The 20631-nt window shown below is 50.0% G+C and overlaps 1 protein-coding gene across 1 annotated transcript; it reads right to left on the bottom strand.

Moving 5' to 3' along the window:
• Nucleotides 1-6604: 6604 nt before the first annotated feature.
• DUSP5 (dual specificity phosphatase 5) lies at nucleotides 6605-19967 on the bottom strand. Its single transcript, XM_021699694.1, has 4 exons — nucleotides 19407-19967; nucleotides 14506-14654; nucleotides 11275-11494; nucleotides 6605-8109 (listed from the first exon to the last, which is right to left on the bottom strand). Exons 1-4 carry the CDS (start codon nucleotides 19783-19785, stop codon nucleotides 7709-7711), a joined length of 1149 nt encoding a protein of 382 aa, XP_021555369.1. The 5' UTR covers nucleotides 19786-19967; the 3' UTR covers nucleotides 6605-7708.
• Nucleotides 19968-20631: the final 664 nt, after the last annotated feature.

The following is a 20631-nucleotide window of genomic DNA, read 5'->3' as shown; positions in this document are numbered from 1 at the left end:
TTTTCAATAGATACTTTACTAAAGAAGATCTATGAATAGCCAGTAAGTACGTGAAGTAATTGTTAACATCATTAGTAATTGTAGAAATAGAAACTCAAAAATCCAATGAGTTACCGCTACATACTACCAGAATGGCTAAACTCAAAAATACAAAAAAAACAAAAAAAACAAAACTAATTAATACCAAGTGTAAACTAGAATATAGAGCAACTGGTACTCTCGTTCCTTAATGGTAGAAATGCAACTTATCATGTGACTGGAAATATGTCCACAAATGTCCATAGCAGCTTTATCCATAACAGCCAAAAGCTGGGAACAACCCAGAGAATGCAAAGGGGCACAAGGAAATTTTGCAGGTCAATAAAATAGCCCATATCTTCACTGCGGCAATGTTAACATGGCTATAGGCATACATTTGTCAAAACTCATTTAACAGTAAAAATTAAATAAGTGAATTTCATACCATGTAAATTATACCTTAATAAAGCTAATTTTTAAAGATAATGAACATCATTATTTAATTCCCATTGTGATAGTGCTCTGAAGGGAAGCCATAGGTACAGGGGAACATTTAATATGGAATCCTGAAATCTGGGAAGGTTTCCCTGAAGAAGTGAAATCATGAGTGAGGTACCAAGGAGATCCAAAAATGAGCAGGTAAAGAAGGGAAAGAATGAAGCAGAGGAAGGAATGTGTGCAAAGGCCCTGAGGCTTGAATCCTCTCCACAGCAGCCTTGCCAATAGAATTCCCACTCTGCTTGCCCAACCCTTACACCAGTGGGTAGTTCACTGCTGCAATTATTGTAATTAATAATCATGACCACTATTCATTGAAGACTTACTGTGTCTTTGACTTCACACCAGGCAATTATTCCTCCTGACGTTTACTCTTCAAAATTGTACCCACAAGGTAGATTCAATCAGTATAGCTCTTTTATGGATAAGAACTTCAAGGCTTAGGGACATGAGGTAATTTGTCCATGTCCACACATTTAGCAAAAGCCAGAGCCAGAATTCACACTCAGGCTTATGAAACTCTAGCCCCTGAGTTCCTAGACACCACTCTATACAACTTCAGTCAGACCATTCATTGGCTCTCCTCTGGAGGCCACAAATCTTGACCTTTCCCTGCTCTTCTTCGTATGACATAGTTTCCAATCCTTTCATTGTCCATTATCTGTAAACCCACCAGTTTGTCCACATCCTTCTTGAAATTCAGTTCCCAAATCTAATGGCCCAGTAATCATGTTGGAAGAGAAGGCTGTCAAGTTAATAAACTCTTGCCATGAGATCTCTTGAAACCCAGTTCTAAAGAACAAATAGATGTCATAACCACCTTTAAGGGATGTAGACATGGAGACACATAACCGAAACACTTCTGAACTTCGTTTTCTGGAAAAGTGTGGTACAGAGAAAGAGTATGGTTTTGGGAGTCCAATGCAAGTTAGGTATCCTGCCTCTGACACCCACAAGCTCTAGCTATGTAACCTTAGGCTGGGTATGTCACCTCTCCGTTTTCTCACCCATAAACAGGCCTAACGGTACCCACTCTGCTGGGGTTTTGTGGCCCTTAAGTAAGAGAACATACACAAAATACCCAGCATATAGCCTGCCCATTGTAAGTGCTTTTTAAAAGATCTTTTTGAAGGTTCTAAACTCATTAGGTTCCCTGGGCCTGGCAGCTATGCTTCCTTATTCTAAGTCTACCTGAAGACTGGAAATAATTTTTTTCATCTTCCTCCCATAGAGATATATTTGAGAGATTTTTCCTCTCAAGCAGCACATTTTCTCCTGGCTACTAGAGAAGCCTGGAATGAAAAGTGTACAGATGCTTCTAGGGTCTATTTTAAGCTCCCACCTAGTGGCTTCTTGGTTTCTGTAAACTTTACAAGTGAATGGTGGTGGGTGTGTGGGTGGGAAGCAATTTGATCTACTGCTATAAATACATACTACCAGAATGTTAACTTTAGGTACCATAATTCATCACCTTAGGGTGCTCACTGGCAGTAGAACGAGACCAGAAGGGTTAAGTTTCATTGTGCCCAGGCTATGTGGTGGTTTCCTGGGCCTTCAGATCCAACACTCAGTTTGCTGGAATTGAGCACTTTACATGGCAAGTTAGCCAAGTATATGGCAGGGTCCCTGCCCCTTCTAGCTGAAACTGCCCCATCTACAGCCCTGCTCAGGGAGGCTGATCCAGGCAGGTCTCTGAACTTAGAGGAAACTGATTGGTCCCAGAATGGACACCTGACCTAAGGGCAGCTGACCCGTGACTAACAAGGTGGTGTGGTGACATGAACTCTGACCAATAGGGTGACAGTCATTAAATCTAGGAAACTTGTTTCCTCTAGGATTGGGAAAGAATTGGCAAATGGCATGGGGTAAAGGAGATTATGTGGAGAGATGGAGAGCCCAGCTTCTGGTCCTGACAGTTTTTCATTCCCAGTTTTTGTTCATTCACTCCTTTACTCAATCAATACTTACTAAATACCCACTACAAATCCGGCCCATGGTGGGTCCCTCTCTCTCTCTCTTTTTAAGATCTATATTCTTTTATGTATTTATTTTTGAGAGAGAGAGAGAGCAAGGAAGCATGTGAGCTGGGGGAAAGGGGCACAGGGAGAGCAATAGAGAGTCTCAAGCAGACTCCCTGCTGAGCAGGGAGCCCAATGCGGGGCTGGATCTCAGATCTCAGGACCCTGAGATCATGACCTGAGCCAAAATCAAGAGTCAGATGCTTAACCAACTGAGCCACGCACCCAAGTGTCCCCCTGGGGCCCTCTTGAAATGCAATGTAATCTGCTCTCCTGGTGCTTGTCTGGAGAAGAGAGACAGTAGGATAATCATGGATAAATAAATAATCTTTAAGCTTTGGTGAAATATGAAGAAAAAATATAGATAGGAAGCTATGAGAGATGAACAGAGACATTTGACCTAGTCTGGGAGGGCTTCCCTAGAGAGGGGAAGTTTGAGCTGAGACATGAAGACCAGTGGGAGTTGTTTAGTTAAAGGGTGAATTTAGGGGAGAAACATGTTCCAGGCAGAGGAACTAGCATGTGTAAAGGTCCTGAGGCAGGAGGGAACATGGCGTGTGTAGTGGCTGTCAGAAAGCCAGTGTGTCAAGAGCAAATAGACACAATTTGCATCTATCCACAAACCTTTTTCCTTAATGTGGTCTGAGGAGACTCTTCCTTGCAAACAAAAGCCCAATGGACAAAAGCATCTAGTATATATCCCAGGTGCTCAGAGGGGTAGATTAGTGAAATGACTTCATCTTTGCTCTATAATTTACTAGCTGTGTGACCTTGGGCAAGCTACTTAATCTCTCTGAGGCTCAGCTTGTGCATTTGGAAATGGATATAGTAAAAAATGTACGGAGTGGTGGTGAGCATTAGATTTAACGATGCCTGGGTGCCCGCCTAGGTTGGTTTGTGGTACATGGTGGGTGCTTCCTACACACTTTTGGTATTAGCCAAATGACTGAGAGAAGACTAGGGCTCAATAAGAACTCACTTCTTTTTTGTACTCCAGTGAGAGTGGAGGTGGGGCCAAGACTAAATACAGCGTTCAAAACAAGTTAGTAAACAATACAAGAGAAATAAGGGATGCACCAAGGCGGAGCTCAGTTATTAGCACAGGTAAACACAGCAATGTGTACAGGCTGCCATGTCCAGGGAGCTGGGGCATGAAGTATGCTGGGACCAGAGGGGAGAGGATGAAGCTGGAGCCTAGAAGAGGGGAGCTGGGGAAGGGGATTGTGTGGGGCTTCAAAGGCCAGCTCCAGTCTGGGACGGAAAGTCCAGTGACAGTCATTAGCGATTATGGACTCCCTGAGGGTAGGAGCACTTGGCTCTCGTTCCCCCAGGTTCTAGCAGGTGCTCAGCATTGAGTGGATGGAGCAGTGATGGGTATCTAGGCATGGAGTCACATCCCTCTCATCTGGTGTGTAGAGATCAGGAGGGGCTGTATTGTGGCTTTGAGCAATCTGTCCATCTGTTCCAGGGTTCTGCCCATTAAATGTTACCAGCAGCAGAATACAGGGCTGAAGTGGAGGGCAGTGCCAGAGATTGAGAGCCAAGGAATGAGGCTTGGGGTCTGGACAGGGTTTATCCCAGAAAGAATACAGACCTTGGCAGAGTTACTGAGAAGGCAAAGGAAGCCAGTCCCGTGGATGAATCCTTCAGACTGCGATGGAGAGTTGCAACACTGAGGAGAAACAGGCTTCTTTCCACGTTTTTATACACCACCTCATTCCATAAATGCATCGTGGTATGTCTAATCTTTACCACCCAAGGGTGGGTTTGTTTTTTTTGTAAGTCACTGTGGAAATGGAAATAAAAGAAAATGGGGAAATTTTAATGGAAACAAAATAACATGCCATAAAGTCATTGCAGACAATTATATAATTGTCACAAGGTAGGCGAAAACGTTCTTTCTGGGCTGCCTCGTGGCCTGAGCAAGGAGGGAAACAGGGCAGGCGCGAGCTTTATGGTGTGCAGAAGATAAACCACCAGCGACTCAGAGAGCTAGAGCCTCTGAGGGTACTGAGACCGGGGCAGCATTTTTCCTGGATCCTCACAGGAAGGAGGCCCACAGGAGCACAGGGCTTCTGCCAGTGCGCTGGTGTGTGACTGCTCATACACTTGCTGCCCCCGTTGGGCCCAGCTCGGGAGCGAGGGTGGACCTGAAGGGGCTCACCCACAGCCACAGCTGGGACACAGAATAGGGGAGAACTACTGTCTCTGTTCTCCCAGCACTGGGGCTAGAGACCAACAGAGGTGGTTCTTCACAAACTGGGGATGAAGGAGCCAGACACCACCACCTTGAACTCCCCACCTGGCACTGGAAGCCAGGGAGAAGTTGGTCTTGACACAAATGGAGGTGTAATTAATGGGATTATTAAGGGAGTGAGAGTCAAAAGCCATCCCCAGCTGTGGGGCTTCACTTGGCTTACCCTCCAGTGACTCACTGGCTTATGAGCAATCCTCATATGCCTGATTTAGAGGACTTACTCACCCTTCAGAGAAAGACTTTAATGCAATAAAGCAAATGTCAGCAAGTGGGACGCAGCTTAGCACATCACCCCAGCCTGCACCCAGTTTCCCACCCCGTCTCTCCCTGCTCCAGGCCCCTCCAGTCACTCAGCACCTGGACAGGCTTCCGGGTCACATTCAAAGAGGCTCAGGGATTTGAAGCCCCGGAAGGAACTCAGGCATCAACATGACCAAACCCTGGAGAATTTTGGTCCAGCGAGGTTATTAGATTAGCTCCAAAGTGCTAGAGTTAGGGGCAAGGTGAGGGCTAGAAGCCAGGACTTCCCTCTTCCCTGTCTGACATTCTTCACTCCACTTTCCGTGAAAGCCCTGCTTGGCTTATGCAGATGAGGGGCATGAGGTGAAGGAAATGCAGCCTCTCTGGCGTGGGTGGCATTCTTCCCTGAGGACTTGCCAAGGAATTTGTGGAGGGAGAGGGGCGAAAAGGAAAGGCTTGCAGAGAACAAGGCCTCAAGCCAAGCCTTTGAGGTGAGATGTTTAGAAAGAGCTGAGCTACCCTGGGCTAGGCCGCCATCTTGCTATTTGTGGACATAGTGCCTGAGCGGGGGAGCAGGCCATCTCTCTGGGCCCCCCAGAACCGAGGGGTATGTTTGGAACTCCCACATCAGGTCCTGATTAGGAAACAGGCCCCAAGAGTTAGGCTGAGGCAGAGGCCTCGCCAGGTGTGGGGAGAAGTCAATATTGTTCTTTCCTTCCTCCACCAACATAGGAAACAACTCAGTGGACAAGTCGATCCAGCTTGGGATTTAAACCCACTCATTGGGGCGCCTGGGTGGCTCAGATGGTTAAGCCTCTGCCTTCGGCTCAGGTCATGATTCCAGGGTCCTGGGATCGAGCCCCACGTCGGGCTCCTGGCTCAGCAGGGAGCCTGCTTCTCCCTCTCCCTCTCCCTCTGTCTCCCCCACTGCTCATGCTCTCTCTGTGTCTCAAATGAATAAATAAAATCTTTTAAAAAAATAAATAAATAAACCCACTCATTGACTGAGGGAATTACCTGGCAGAATTAGTCCCAAGGGTGAAAAAGAACCGGGGCAGGCACTTATGGTGAACTGTCACCTAGTTCACTTCTGTCCCTTGGGCATTTTTCCAACCTTTTCTAAGTGTGTCTGCCATGTGCCAGGCACTAAAAGGAGGCTGACCACAAGCTGGGCATTCAGGTTTGTGCGATCAAGGGCCTTGAGCCTTAAGGGACCTTGGGGATCCTCTAGCTCATTTCACTGATGAAGCATCTGAGACTCAAGAAGAACAATTTGCCTGGGCTCATGGGAGTCGAGAGCCCTGAGTGGGTGGATGCTCTGACCACCTCTCCGTGTGGCCGGCACCTAACGACTCCTCTTGCAAGTGAGCTTAGGGAAGCCTCTCAGTTGGAAAGCAATATTCTGCATTGTTAAGGTCACCGGCCGTGAGCAGATGCAGACTCAGTCTACAGTGGTACAACCCCCGTCACCCTAGTGCTCGTCTGGATCCAGTGAAATATGCTGTGTCCCCACCTAAATGTACTCCTACCTTATTACCCCAACTCACCAACACGAAGCATTGCTTTTTTTTCTTTTCATCTTTTTATTTTGCACTATAAAAAACAACATCAACAACAACAACACCCAGTAACATACTGCTTTTCTTCACATTCATATGGATTTTAGGAAATTATTGCCTTTTCCCCCGGAGAGAACCTACAGACAAAAAAGAAGTACCACATTACAAAATCTGCAAACCCCAAGAGTCCACAGCTTGAAGACAACCCCCAGGGGCAGGGAAGATAACGTGTGTCACGAGAGACGAGACAAGCACACATTAAGGACAGCAAGCTGGGGAGACGACCGTGTCAATGCCACTGACCCGGACGCGGCGGGTCCCTCTTTCTCTTGGCACCCGCTGCCACCCCCTGAAAGGGGTGATTTTTGGTCGAAGGTCTGAAGAACTCCTTTCAAACGACACAAGAGATGCTTTGAGGAGAGGGGTGACGAGGAAGGTTCAAGTATGAGTAAGAAATCATGCGAAGTCCGAAGTCAGGGAAGAACCCACAGTGGAAAGGACACCCAGAGAGGTCGACGTCTTGCTACTTCAACCATCCGCCTCCACCTGGACCCAAGAGGGAGTCTCGGAAACATGGGAGGGTTCAAATCAGCATCTAGATGGCGTCCCTCCAAGCCTGGACAGGTTGCTTTCCTGACTGGGTGGTGATCAGCTTATGCCCTGAAGCAACAGACAGATACGGAGACTGCCAAAGTTAAAAAAGTAAGGTGGAAATTGTGCTTCCTTCAAAATGAATTGGCTTCGTCACTGCCTTTTCTCCTGGTCTAGCAACTGCTCTCTCCCACGTTGCTGTGGGTATTTATTGCCTTGCGCTGGAAATGAAAAGGCGAGCTCGGAGGTGCTGGGCCCGGGCGGTCCTGAGAGGGCAGGGGGTCTGGAAGTACAGTAGTCGGCACGCGCTGTGCTCTCATCATGGCTTGGCCTTCCTTCGGTCCCCAAAACCTATCCCCGCCGTCAGCGTCAAGTACGTTTGCAAGCCTGGTGACCGCTCATTGTCCCGCCGGGGCAGCAGGACAGAGTGAGGTTTTCAGTATTGCACAGGTATGAAATGTCCACGAGTTTCAAAAAAGCAGAATCACAGTTGTTCTTGGGGCTGGGCTGGTTCCCCGATCCTGGTTTTAGCAGGATGTGGCTGTGGCCATGGGGCTCCTGCCGAGCTCTGAGACTGTCGAGTGGGTGGGCACGGGGGCCAGCACCGAGGTAGGGAAGGTGCAGTAGGAACCCTGCAGGTCAGGGCTCAGTGTCTGCAAATGGGCTATGAATGACGAGCTTGCTGCCTCCCCTTGGCAGGAGGGAGCCTGGGGCGTGGAAGGCAGGATCTCAGACTCGTACTGCAGGAGCTGGCCCATGAAGCCAAAGTTGGGCGACACCACACTCCTCCGCTGCTTGATGTAATCGAAGGCATCCTTCAGGCGGAACTGCTTGGCTTTCATGAGGTAAGCCATGCAGATGGTGGGCGAACGGGAGATCCCAGCCTCACAGTGGACCAGGACCTTGCCTCCCTTTTCCCTGACACAATCTGGAAGGAAGAAAAGACAGTGAGGACGAGTTGGGACTGGAACCCAAAGGCAATGATGCCAAGATACAAGGATTCAACACAAAAGTAACCTAGTCATCAAAATGTCACATCTGTCCAAGAGCTGAGGTTCCCAGTCTTTAATTTAATACCCACTGGCAAGGACAGAGCTCATGGGGTCCCCCCAATGTCTATCCCCATGTAGGGCCTTTCTAATCTTCAGACGTGCTTCCCTGTTTTCCAGGATACTTGCACAGATTCTACCCCTGAAGGTGCTAGATCTGGGGTAATACTCCCTTTCCTGGAGATGCCATCCTAACTTGGGTTCCACGGATGGGTTTCAAGAGGACATTGCAAAATCCTTGACATTGCATGCAAATTTATTGGGTAGGTACATTTTTCTGAGAGCGCCCCAGGGTCAAAGACTGACTCAGAAAAGCAATTCCTGGGCGCCTGGGTGGCTCAGTTGGTTAAGCGACTGCCTTCGGCTCAGGTCATGATCCTGGAGTCCTGGGATCGAGTCCCGCATCGGGCTCCCTGCTTGGCAGGGAGCCTGCTTCTGCCTCTGACCCTCCCCCCTCTCATGTGCTCTCTCTCTCTCATTCTCTCTGTCTCAAATAAATAAATAAAATCTTTAAAAAAAAAAAAAGAAAGAAAAGAAAAGCAATTCCTGCCTTTTGGGATCTGATTCTAATGGGGAGGACCTAGGCCCTCTCCTGCTAGAGGCCTGCCAGCCTCCCTGGGTACCCTGTCTGGCTGTGCCAGGGCGGGATGCTTGGCTCAGCTCCCAGGGTTCCCACCACCAAACATACGATAAATAGCGCACAGCCACTAATTATAGCCCTGGCTAAGTGACGCTTACTAGACTGGAAGATATAAATGGCTTTCGCAAACTCCATCTTGCACAACAATGGGACTCACTGCTATAAAGCTACCACCATCAGTTAGCATTCTTTAGCTCAATATGACAAGGTCTCCCTCCTTTTCTGTTCCACTCCTCCCCCCAAAAGAACTACAACAGTTAGGGCGCCTGGGTGGCTCAGTCGGTTGAGCGACTGCCTTCGGCTCAGGTCATGATCCCAGGGTCCTGGGATCGAGTCCCACATTGGGCTCCCTGCTCTGCGGGGAGCCTGCTTCTCCCTCTCCCACTCCCCCTGCTTGTGTTCCCTCTCTCGCTGTGTCTCTCTCTGTCAAATAAATAAATAAAATCTTTAAAAAAAAAAAGAACTACAACAGTTAAAAACGAGGGGCAAAAGGTTACGCATATATATATACACACACATTAAAAACCGCAAAAAACAGTCTTTCCAATTCCCTCTCTTGCTAGTGAGGAAACAATTACAGCATTACAACACAGGAAGTCTGAGGTACCTGGTACAATGTAAAGCCACAGTTGTGCAAAAACACTTAAAGTTTTGAAGGGCAAATAAAGTCAGCTCCCTTACCCAGCTCCCTCCTCACGTTCAAGAAGTTTACAAATGAATCTGTAAGATCTAAAAGATCAAGTTTCTGAAGAGTCAAGGAGGAACCCCGGAGTTTCCTCAACAGAACAAAAGTCCCAAAGGATACAGTGTAGCTCATTAGAGGCACCCCCAATTTAGTCTGACTCAAAAGAAAAAAAGTTCCTGTAAATTAGTTCAAAGGGGACCCCAACCCTTAGGATTGCACGGTCATGACTCCGATCTTCCTTTGCTCCTTGTAGACTGGCTTTTAATTGCCCAGTACCACGTCCAAGAAAGCAAAGGGCCTAGAGTATGCTGTTTTTGCTCTGCCCCTCAGGGCTTGTCTACCACGTGCCCTCCCAGGCCCTCCCCTGGGAAGGGGTCAAGTGCATGGTATGGGCTCAGTGCCCCCCTTTCACCAGCAGGGCAAGGAGTCTGGGGAAAAGCATCGTGTGCTCTCAAAAGGCTGTGGGTTTGTGTGGTTGCATACACAATACACAGGATGGAGAGGGAGGCTTCTGAGAAATGGATGGGGGCGGGTTTCATGACCTCACTGAGTAGCTATCCAGGTAATTAAATAACAGGCAGAGAAGGGCAAGGCATTCCCAGGGTCAGGGAGACAATGTCAAGGGGTTCCCATTCTGAACCCATCATTTGGGCTGCCTCTCAGAGATCCAAAGTAATCCTGTCAGCCCAGAGGCTCAGAGGACCAGGACAGGCTCAGCCTTCTGCCTCTGGAGACTTTCCCAGTGGGTTTCCTATAGAGGAGAAACCACGTGTGATGAGCACAGGGCCCACCATGTGGCTGAAGGGGGTCCCCTTAATTGCTACCTGCCCTGAACAGTTATTGCTGTGCCCAACACCTGCCTTTCCCCCTCCAAAAGCCCTCAAAACAAGATAAGGAAAGTCACATCTCAGCTTCAACACCTATGTGTGTTACAGGGGAAGAAGGCAAGGCCACAAGGTTGGGGAGTCGTGCCTGCAAACCTGAAACAGCCACCGAGGCAGAGAGGGGGAAAAGAGAAGCTGTCACACGAGGGAACAATCCAGCCTATGCTCAAGAGGTGGAAACCCAAGGACCAGAGCCCTTTCCAGGCAGAGAGGCCAGAGGTTTCCAGGCCTGTCCAGGGGACTAAATGATAACTGTCCAACACAACGCATGAAAGATGCCAACTTTGCTATGCACAGAGCATGGAGCTTGATCAAATGCTATCTCTAATCCAAAATTAGCTGAAAATGCAAAACAAATTGCCCCTAAAGCAGTCTGCCAAAGACTGTGAAAAGCTGCCAGGGCCCTCGGGGCTCGGTGTGTAAGTAGTGCTCTCTCAATCCTTCTGTTGGCTTTCTAAAAATGCCCCAACCTACGTAGGAGCACAGTGAGGATCGTTCTTTCCCTCCTTTGCTTCCCTGGCATGGAGCATTACGCACGGACACACTCTGCTTCCCACCCAGCTAGGAAAAATAACAAGAGCGGCAGTGAGTATTGCCATAAAATTATATTAATTCATTTATCTTGCAAATTAAAACTCCTATTAATAGCAACTCAAATCCTGCCCTCTGCCTCTTTGGTGGCTGCAGCCCTTCCTGGCTCCAACTCCTGGTGGTCGCATAGATGAGACATTTTTCTTCTTGGCAAAGGCTAGCAGCCTCCATCGATACCTCAGAACCGAGAACAGGTGCCCCTACTGGGCTCCCCGAACGACTGAGGACGAGTGACTGAACCTACCGATGAAGTCTATTGCTTCTTGAAAGTGGGAGCTAATGTCGGCTGTGTGGCTGTCTTCCACGGGGATCCATTTGTAGTGTAGGTGGGTGGTGCAGGACTCGGAAATCCGCCGGGAGACATTCAGCAGGGCCGTGATGTGCAGGTTGGCGAGGAACTCGCACTTGGATGCATGGTAGGCACTTCCAAGGTAGAGGAATGGAAGGATTTCAACTGGGCCGCCCTGGAGGGAGGGGAAAAGGACAGCCGGGAATATCGGATTAGCTTGCTCCTTTAGGAGACGAAGCAAAACAACCCCGACCTACTTGTTGTAAGGTGGGAGGTTCCCTTTCTGGTTTCCAGGTAGAGAGTTCAGAGCCAGGGTAGTTCAGCCCAGAGTGTGGGGAGAGCCTGGCAAACGCTCTACCCGACGTGGCTGCCTTGTGACTCAGTGACAGCCAAGCCCACGCAGCAAAGATGTTTCATTTTCTTACACATATCGAGGTAGGGAACGCTAGCAGCCTTCCTGTGCCGACAAGGATGAGAAGATGTGCGTGAAGGGGAAGAACGGAGAGGCTTATGCTCACATTCCAGCTGCCCCAGCAGCACCAGGGCAAGCCTTCTAACCTTGGGGCAGCCCTGGCTTCCTTTGAGACGGAACAGGTAAAAACTCAAGACGAGTGCCCCCACCTTACAGTCCTGATATTTTCATGGCGTATTTCATCAAACCTAGGAACCCGATGATTGATCCTAAGACACATGTGGGTTTCAGAGATGTTAAAGTGTGCCCCCTAGAAAGGTTGCTTCTTGGAAGTGGAAATGACCACTGTTTACCTGGAATCCCTAAAGAAAACCTATTAAGCCAAGGAGAGAGGGGTTCCTCCTCCCCCTGATCTTTGTCACGTGGGACTGAGGGTTTGTGAGAGATGCTTACATCATTACCCTTTCGGAAGGCCACCCACACACCAGGTTTCCAGTTAAGGAGGATCCCAATTAGAAGCTGAGACCATCTACCCTGAGGCAAAGTTAAAAACAGCTAGCTGGTCAGACTCTGGCAGCCTTAGCAGCTCCAGGGTGGCAAGAAAAACCAGAGATAACTGGGACAATGGGAGGCCCCAGAGACTGAGAGAGAAACACTGGGCTTGGGGGTGGGGGGCGGCGGTGGCAATGGCTGAGTCTCTGGGAGCCTTTCTCATATCATCCATCCGTTTCCTGTGTTCCCATTTCCTGTCCCAGAATAAAAGCGGAACGGAAACTCTGCCGGACTCATAATAGGGAAAGGGATGTAGAATGAGGGCTAGCAGAAGGCAACGCTCAAATTACCTGGCATGTGGTGTGTGCTTTTTCTTTCCTGAGAAATCAAGTGTTCAAGCAAAGGCTAGTTTGGCCACTTAGAAGAAAGTCATAGAGGATTTTACCAAAGACAGGAAGAGTAACAACCAGTTTTTTTTTTTTTTTTTTTTTTAAAGTAGGCTCCACGCTCAGTGAGGGGCTCAAAATCACGACCCTGAGATCAAGACCTGAACTGAGATCAAGAGTTGGGTGCTTAACCGACTGAGCCCCCCCAGGTGCCCCAACAACCAGTATTTTTATTAGCACCTGCTAGAGCTGGCCCTTGGACTTAACACTTTCGATGTACCTACATAGATCTCTCCCTCTCTTTAGTGCCTGGAATCTTACCCAATTACTTCTAAAGCCTAGAACAACACACCCCTGAAACCACGGGTCTTTCTTTTTCTGAATCCTCTGTTTAGACTCAAGAGGAAGAAACCAAAGGACTTCAGAAACCCCAAAGGTTAACACAACCTTGCTTGGCTTCTCTCAATGCAGAGCGCGTCTAAGAAATAGCACTAGGGGGTTCCCCGATGAACCTTGGGAGACACGTCAGGGCCTCCCCAGTCCTCTCTTGGCCAAAGGTCTGCTGTGCCTTTGCAACATCCTGACAATTCTCGTTTCTCTTTCACTTTCTGAGAAGTGAGGGGAAAACACCACCCAAACAAACAGAAAATAGAAATACAGCTAAACCACATGCCCCTGGCTTGAATGCTGAGGGTTCATCATACGCTGTGTTTTTTAATAAAGGAAAACAAACAAAATAATAATAACCCTGGCACCTTGCCAAGCTAATAGATTTCCTGACCAGGGATCCCATTCCAGGGAAGTCACTTGGCTTTACTGGGAAGTTTATTCCCAGGGGCAGAGTTCTGCTCATGCCAGGCAGCATCCAGACGTCTTCCTTCTTATGATCTGGACATGTTAAGCACATGTTGTGGGAAATACTTGAAACGCTCCTCCCACCAAGTCAGGTGCCTAGGATGGGCCCCTTCCAAAAGAGGTTCTGTTTCTGTGGAAAACAGAACGAGGCCTTGAAAAGAACCAGAGTTAAGAGAAGGGAGGCGTTCTGGGCCTACCGCTGCCAGCCCAGCTACAGGATTCTTTGCAAAGAGATCATCTCCAGCTGTGAGACACGTTTTTTCCCCTCTGTAAAATGGGAAGGTGGGCTTTGAGCTCTGGTTTCTGCCAGCTTTGGGTCCTTGCCCGCCTTTCCCTCATCCTCCAGCACTGAAGGGGACCCCTGACTGAGCCTTTCACACACTTTCAGGCTTTAAAGAGTCGCCAGAAAGTAACATTCCTGGAAGGGGAAAAAAAACCCCACATATTTGTAGGAGCACGAAATCCTCTACAGTGTCTCTTGATCTTCTCTGGTTTCAGAGTTTATGGAATTGTAAGCAGCAGAAACCCTTAGAGCCTGCTTAGCCATCCAAAAGGTAGTTTCCCCACAACCCTCCCCCAGTCCCGTTTCCATTAAAAATAACAAAAAGACACATCTCCACAGGTACTAGGTTGGTTTGCAGAAACTGCAGAGCACGAACAATTACAAAGAAGATTAACACAGGAAGCCTGAAACTCAGCTCTGAAACATCTTCAGGGAAACCTAAACTGATATTCTGAAGCTTCTCTGCACTTCCTAGGCCAACTAATAATAATGTATCTTTCACTTCCCCTTTTCTCCAGAAGCTGTCAAGCTTCCTGTGGCTCCTTTGCTCTTGTCAGCTTGTTTGCTGGAAAGAAGCCCATTTACTCTTGGATGGAAACTCAAGTTGGCAAGCAACAGCTCTCTGAAGCTAGAGGGCTCTGCCAACACCCTGATCCACAGAAGAACGCACCAGTGCTACTGAGTGGGGAGAGGGAGAGCCAGGGGGCCGAGGAAGGAACGGAGTCCGCAGCCAAGACGGCATTTCCAAAACCACTTACCTGGTCATAGGCTGGCCTGTAGCTGAGGCTGAGCACTGGTCTCCCACACTGGCTCATGAGGGCTTTCTCGGTTTCAACCTTCTCTTGTGAGACGGGCTGTACGTCCACACAACACTCAGGATATTCTGAGTAAAAAGTCTCATATCCTCCTGCAAGGTTAAAAAAAAAAAGGAAGATAGATGTTAAGCATTGATTTCTCAGGCTTTTAGAAAATGTCCAGAATTAATCAATACCCTAAGTGTGGAAGAGTCAATATTAAGCTAACATAGATTCTGGTCTTGTAAAAAAAATTGAGCCAAACCAACTAATAGCTTTGGAACAGAAATGGGCTACACACACACACACATTCCCTCTTTTCTAAAAAGTTATAGTTCAGAGAGGCAATGATTAATTTTTGCATCTATCAGAAGCAGCTGAAAGGAACTCTGACATCTGGCAATATTAACAAAATCCCTCCAGAAAACAAAAGCTATTTTCACTTACTTATCTAAAATGCAGGTGTGATTATGCAAAATTGCATTCACTTGCAAGAAGAGACTCCTGAATTGGTCTGTTTCATCCCTAGCCCATTAGCTCTGAACTGGACTATAGATGCAATCCCCTCTATTCATAAGGGAATGGGGGCTAATATGAGGTTTAAACTCAGTGCAATAAAACAGCCCTGCCCTTTCTCACTCCCAAGGAGCTAAAGAACACTGCTGACAGTCCGCTCTATAGGTCCAATTTTGAGTAATCAATCTAGTTAATTACCTTCCAAACCAAACTGGAGTCACGAGGTCTTTAGAACTTAATTCTCAGTCCCAATATGTAAAAACTGTTTCTCTCCCCTTCAAGACCACCTACCCTTCCTATCTTCCTTAGCTTCCCCTCCTGATCTTTCTTCCCTACAAGTCCTCAAATGATAACTACCAGCAGGTATGACTGTAAAAATCCTTAATATTACATTTAAACTTCTCCAGATGGGTCACTTAAGGTAAAAAATACTCTCTGACCAAGTCACAGAAACTTGGGCATATTAAAGAAGTCTCAGGCCCAGAACTCAATGGGAAAGAACCAAATGAAAAACATGCCAAGTGCTGCCAGGTGAACAGGACAGTCTCACTTGGGGAAGCCCTCACTCCCAATCCAAAAGGACCCAAGGGACTTCCGAGAGCCTCCAGAAAACCTGCTATTTCTTTCTGACCCAGAGAATTCACCTAGGGTCAAATCATCAATTAAATACGCATTCCGAGCCCATGTATTTTCCACAAAGTCCCCTCTTTCTTCTGTCTCTTAGTGGTGTGATAGGCCCACAGTGGAGCCCACGGTGGCCTTAAACCCCTGCAGTAGACAAATGGTTAATGGATAACATGGCGGTCTCCAGCTTCCTCCCAGAAGCTGCAGCCAATTCCTAGAATGAGTCATCTTGCCATTACTGCTTCCTCCCAGCTTGCTGGAACTGCCCCCGCCCCCATTGAGTACACTCAAATCTCCTCTGTGGTCACTTCAACAAAAAGCCCATTGGGCCCTCCCCAGATGAGCTTCTGGTCCTCCTGGTCATGATAGGAGACCACACGCCAGGGAGTAACGGAGGTGGGAGGTGGTGGTGTTTGTGGCTTAGTTTCCTCCTGCCCCCACTGTAGCCCCTGGACCCTTTCCCTCCTAGGATGTAGACAGAAGGTCACACTTAGGGACCCACAGCTTCACTGGAAGAGGGGACCCTAGTTAGTAAGTCACTTCCTGTGCCTGGGCCTCCAACGTTTTGGGTTCCAGGGCACAAACTGAGTGATACAGGATGGGAATATGGAGTCAAGAGTGGCCCAGGCCCTCCCAAACTTTCCCAAGAATGAGGCTTGGGAAAGACAAGCCTTCAGGCCACCCCAATTCTTGTCTTTAAATAGCACACTTAAAAGAGATGGCTGTCAGGACAGACAGGAGGTGCGGGTGTGGGCTGGGTCCTGCCTGCCTGTTGACAAAATAAGGCAGGCAGACAAAGCTGCTCAGTGTAGTTGAGAGACAGATAAACAAGGGGCTGTCTCTTCAAGCTGGGGTCAGGAGTCCTTCAGATTAGATGGTCTCTTTCACCCACTCCCTTCAGAGGCAGGGAGAGACAGACCGTTCTCTGGTGCCTCACTTGAGCTGCAAGAGCTGTGGGAATTCTTTTGGCTGCTTCAATCCTCTTCAGAGTGATTCTGCTTTTGATCACCGCTGCATGACCAAGGGAGCAGAGAAGCTGCATGGACACTGTATATAAATACACACTGACAATGCCATTCGGTCGTCATCCCATTTTAGTGTAATTTGGGGGGGGGGGTGGAGGACGATAAAGGGAAGTATAAAAGTCATTATTGCCCCCAAGATCTGAAATGCTGCTAGATTAAAACCTGAATTCATCATATCTGGACATGAGGTAGATGAAAAAATAAAAATTTTCTTGGACAACAATTTAACATTCGTAGTGTTATAAAGTAGCACTAAAGATAAAAGATAAAAGATACTGTTAAGTATCCAGCAATTCCTACTGAAATTTAAAATGCACACAACTATCAACCTGGCAATTCTCAGAATCTCACTGAAAGACAGTGCACACGTAAAGCATTTGAACAAAAAATATACCCAACAACATTGCCTCAAATAGCGAGGTTGAAAGCAACCTACTGGCTACCACCAGGGGACTGGTTTAAGAAGTAAGGGGCACCTTACTCAGTAGGTTAAACGTCTGCCTTTGGCTTGGGTCACGATCCCAGTGTCCTAGGATCAAGCCCTGGGCCCTGCGCCGGGCTCCTGGCTCCCTGCTAAGGCGGGGAGCCTGCTTCTCCCTCCCCCTGTTCGCATGCGCCCTCTCTGTCCCTCTCCAATAAATATTAAAAATAAAAATAAGTAAAATGGACACGTATGCTCTGATAAGGATAAATCTCCCAAGATCTAGTTAAGTGAAAGAAGCAGGAACAGGAAATATACAAAACCATTCTATTTTTTAAAGAGACTGGTGGAAGGGCGCCTGGGTGGCTCAGATGGTTAAGCGTCTGCCTTCGGCTCAGGTCATGATCCCAGGATCCTGGGATCGAGTCCCACATCAGGCTCCCTGCTCCTTGGGAGCCTGCTTCTCCCTCTACCTCTCTCTCTCTCTCTCTCTGTCTCTCATGAATAAATAAATAAAATCTTCAAAAAAAAAAAGATACTGGTGGAAAACTAACTTGTCTAAAGAACAAAAAATAGTTGGTGGCTGTCTCTGGAAAGTGGAACTGGGTTCAAGGGCGTGCAGAAGACCCACTTCTAATCGTACAGCCTTTGTGCTTTTAAAAATTTTACCTGTGTGTGTTACTGTCATTTAAAAAAAAAAAACATTTTAGACATGAATTTTCCCGAGATGTGAGTCTACAGAGCCGCTTACTTCCTGTGGCAGTAACTTCTAAACAGTCAGCATGACCCCCCCTGGAGAGGGGTGGGGAGCAGAGGTAGGACGGGGGGTTTCCTGGACTATATCTTTCATGCTACTGGGAAGGCAGTAGCTTTTCCTGTACTCATGGCTAAGAACGGGAGGCAAAAACCACCATCAGGTAGAGAAAGAAATCCCGGGCTAAGTGTGAAACTTCTGCAGAGCTTGGAGGGCATCCCTCCTTCTCCTGCAAGCTGAGGCTGGTGGAGAAGGAAGATGATCATCTTCTGCCTGTCATCTCCCTAACAGGAATAAACAGGGGACAGTCTGCAAGAGGTGTTAATAGAGGTGGGGGCTGCGAGTGTGCTCTCCAGGTCTGGAGTGTGTGAAATTCCCCAAGTTGCGTGGTTTTGAAACAGGGCCCTCAACGCTCAGTTCACTGCACCCGAGTTCTGAACCACATCACTGCTGTTTCTCAAGGTGTCTGCAACAGCCTTGGCAGGGCCTCGGGGCACAGCTTGGGCTGAACACTCATCTCAGCACTGTGGACTGTCTTCCGTACGTTGGAGGTTACAAAGGCCTAAATACAAGACGGGAGAAGTCATAGGAAGTGACCCAGAAATCAATGCTCTGTAATTTGAAAGTCAGTCACTCACTACCCGGCCGGGGAAGTCGAAGTCCTCTCTCCAGCAGGTGTAATGGACGGACCGGTGGGGCAGCTTCTGGGGCGTCTCAAACCAAAGGCGACGGAATCCCCTCCACCACCACCCTGCTACACCTCTCCTAAATCCTGGGGCTCGCTGGCCGGCAGCCTCCCACCCCTGGCAGACAGCAGGAAGCCAGCCCCGGGGATGATCTGGGGGGGTGGGGGGGGAGGGTTTGAGGGAAAAGGTGAAAAGGGTGGGAAGGCTGTCAGCTCCAAATGGAGCTAGAGAAAGGCCTGGGAGGGGAGAAGGGAAGGCCGGAGGAAAACAATAAAAAGCAGTAAAATGAAGTGGAAAGGAAGGGGAGGGACTGGCCCGGGTCAAAAAGGCAAGAGGGGTCGGTGAAGACAGCCTAACATACGTTAATTGTCCAGGCGGGAGGAGAGGGGACGCCGCGGCGCCACGCTCCGGGGGGTCGCGACCTGCTGATCCCGCCTGATCTGCCTGTCAGAAAGGCTCAGAGCCCAGGCCCCAGCGAGGGCGGCTAAGCCGGCGCCAGCAAACGGGGGCCCGCGCCCAGCACGAGCCGACGGCCCCCGCGGCTGAGAAGCGGCGCCCCCGGCTGCGCAACCAACCCCACCCACCCAGGCGGCCGGGAGCTTTCGAGGAACGCGGGTGGGGAGGGGGAAGCTCTGAGGGCTGACGCTGGCAGCGCCCTCCCTAGCGCCCGTCAAGCCCCAGGGCGCAGACTCGGGCAAGTGGAGACTACCGGGTGCCGGGTCGCGGAAGGCACCCCGCACGAGGAGGGGACCCCAGAGCCCCGGGGCGTTCGCCGCGCGGGGGGCGGAGGTTGGGGGGGGAGGGTGGTGACAGGGGCTCGGCGGCCCCGACGCGCTCACCTTTGAGGAAGTAGACCCGCGGGCCGGCGGGCAGGCAGGCGAGCAGCGAGGTGAGCACGACCCGCGCGGCGCTCTCTTCGCGGAGCTTCTGCCAGTGGCGGCTGCCCTGGTCGAGCACGACCACGGCCGCCACGCCGCCGCCGCCCTCCTGCAGCAGCCGCGCGCGCGCCGCCTCGTCGGGCAGCACGTAGCGTGCCGACACCGCGCCGCCGCGGGCCCGCCGCAGCACCACCGAGTTGAGGTTGACATTGAGCGAGCCGCGCACGCTCGAGGCGGCGAAGGCCAGGTAGGGCCGGCAGTCGAGCACCACGCAGCGCGCCGCCGCCTCCTTGCGGAGCATCTTGCGCAGCTGGCGCCCGTCGAGCGACGTGACCTTCATGCCGCCGCCCCGCGGTCCCGCGCCGCGCGCCCCGCAGGTGCCCACGGCCAGGGTGCCCGCTGGCGAGGCACGGGAGGGCGACCCGCGAGGCTGCGGCCGGCCGACCGACCGAGCGAGCCCGGCGCCGGTGCGGCCGCTCAACTCTTCTTTCCCGCCCCGTACACTCGGCAGCCGGCCCGGCCACTCGCCGCCCCAGAAGCCGGGGATTCCGCCAGCAGCGCCGCGTTTTATGTGAATGACTGTGCGGCCTGTGACGTGGCTGCCCATATAAGGCCGAATATGGGTATTTCCCCGCCCCTTCGGGCTGTGGCCACGCCCCGGGGAGCCGGAGGCGTGGGGCGGGCGCCGGGCGTTAGTCAGCCGGAGAAAGAGGAAGTGGAAGGCGCCTCCCTCCGCTTTCTGAGGCTTTGCGCGGAGAGACACTCACTCGCGCATCACCGAGGGCTGCCGGTGGGGTGTCAGGAACGCCACGAGGCCGAGGTGACCCACGCTGTGCGGGAAGAGGAGGAAGCGGAGGAGGCAGGGCCTGGCGCCGCACAATCCGGCTTTGAGTTTCATAGACGTAGGTTCCGAACCTGCTGGGTGGGGGCCTGCCAGGCACCGAGCCAAGGCCGGGCCGAGGGGAGCCCAGGGCCAGTGCCCCCAGATGAATTGGAAATGGATTTTGGTCTTCACCCAAATCTTGACGCGTGAAATGAGATGATAGCTGGGATTGGCTTCAAGGGATGGATTATGGATGACTCAAGATTGGGTTTGTGTTGGTAACCGTTGAAGTTCAGTTATGGGTACCTTATACTGGGTTCATGATACTGTTTTCTCCACTTTTCTGTTTGCTTCAAATGATCC

This window comes from Neomonachus schauinslandi, chromosome 6 (genome assembly GCF_002201575.2).
Source record: "Neomonachus schauinslandi chromosome 6, ASM220157v2, whole genome shotgun sequence".
Classification (NCBI taxonomy): Eukaryota; Metazoa; Chordata; class Mammalia; order Carnivora; family Phocidae; genus Neomonachus; species Neomonachus schauinslandi.
This window is presented reverse-complemented; position numbering and strand designations above follow the sequence as displayed.

Excerpts from the sequence above, each read along its gene's own strand:
- DUSP5 (XM_021699694.1), bottom strand. The coding sequence starts at position 19,785 with ATGAAGGTCACGTCGCTCGACGGGCGCCAGCTGCGCAAGATGCTCCGC. Across the intron at positions 14,655-19,406 it reads GCGGGTCTACTTCCTCAAAG|GAGGATATGAGACTTTTTAC; the intron begins GTGAGCGCGTCG and ends TTAACCTTGCAG. Across the intron at positions 11,495-14,505 it reads ACAGGCCAGCCTATGACCAG|GGCGGCCCAGTTGAAATCCT; the intron begins GTAAGTGGTTTT and ends CCCTCCCTCCAG.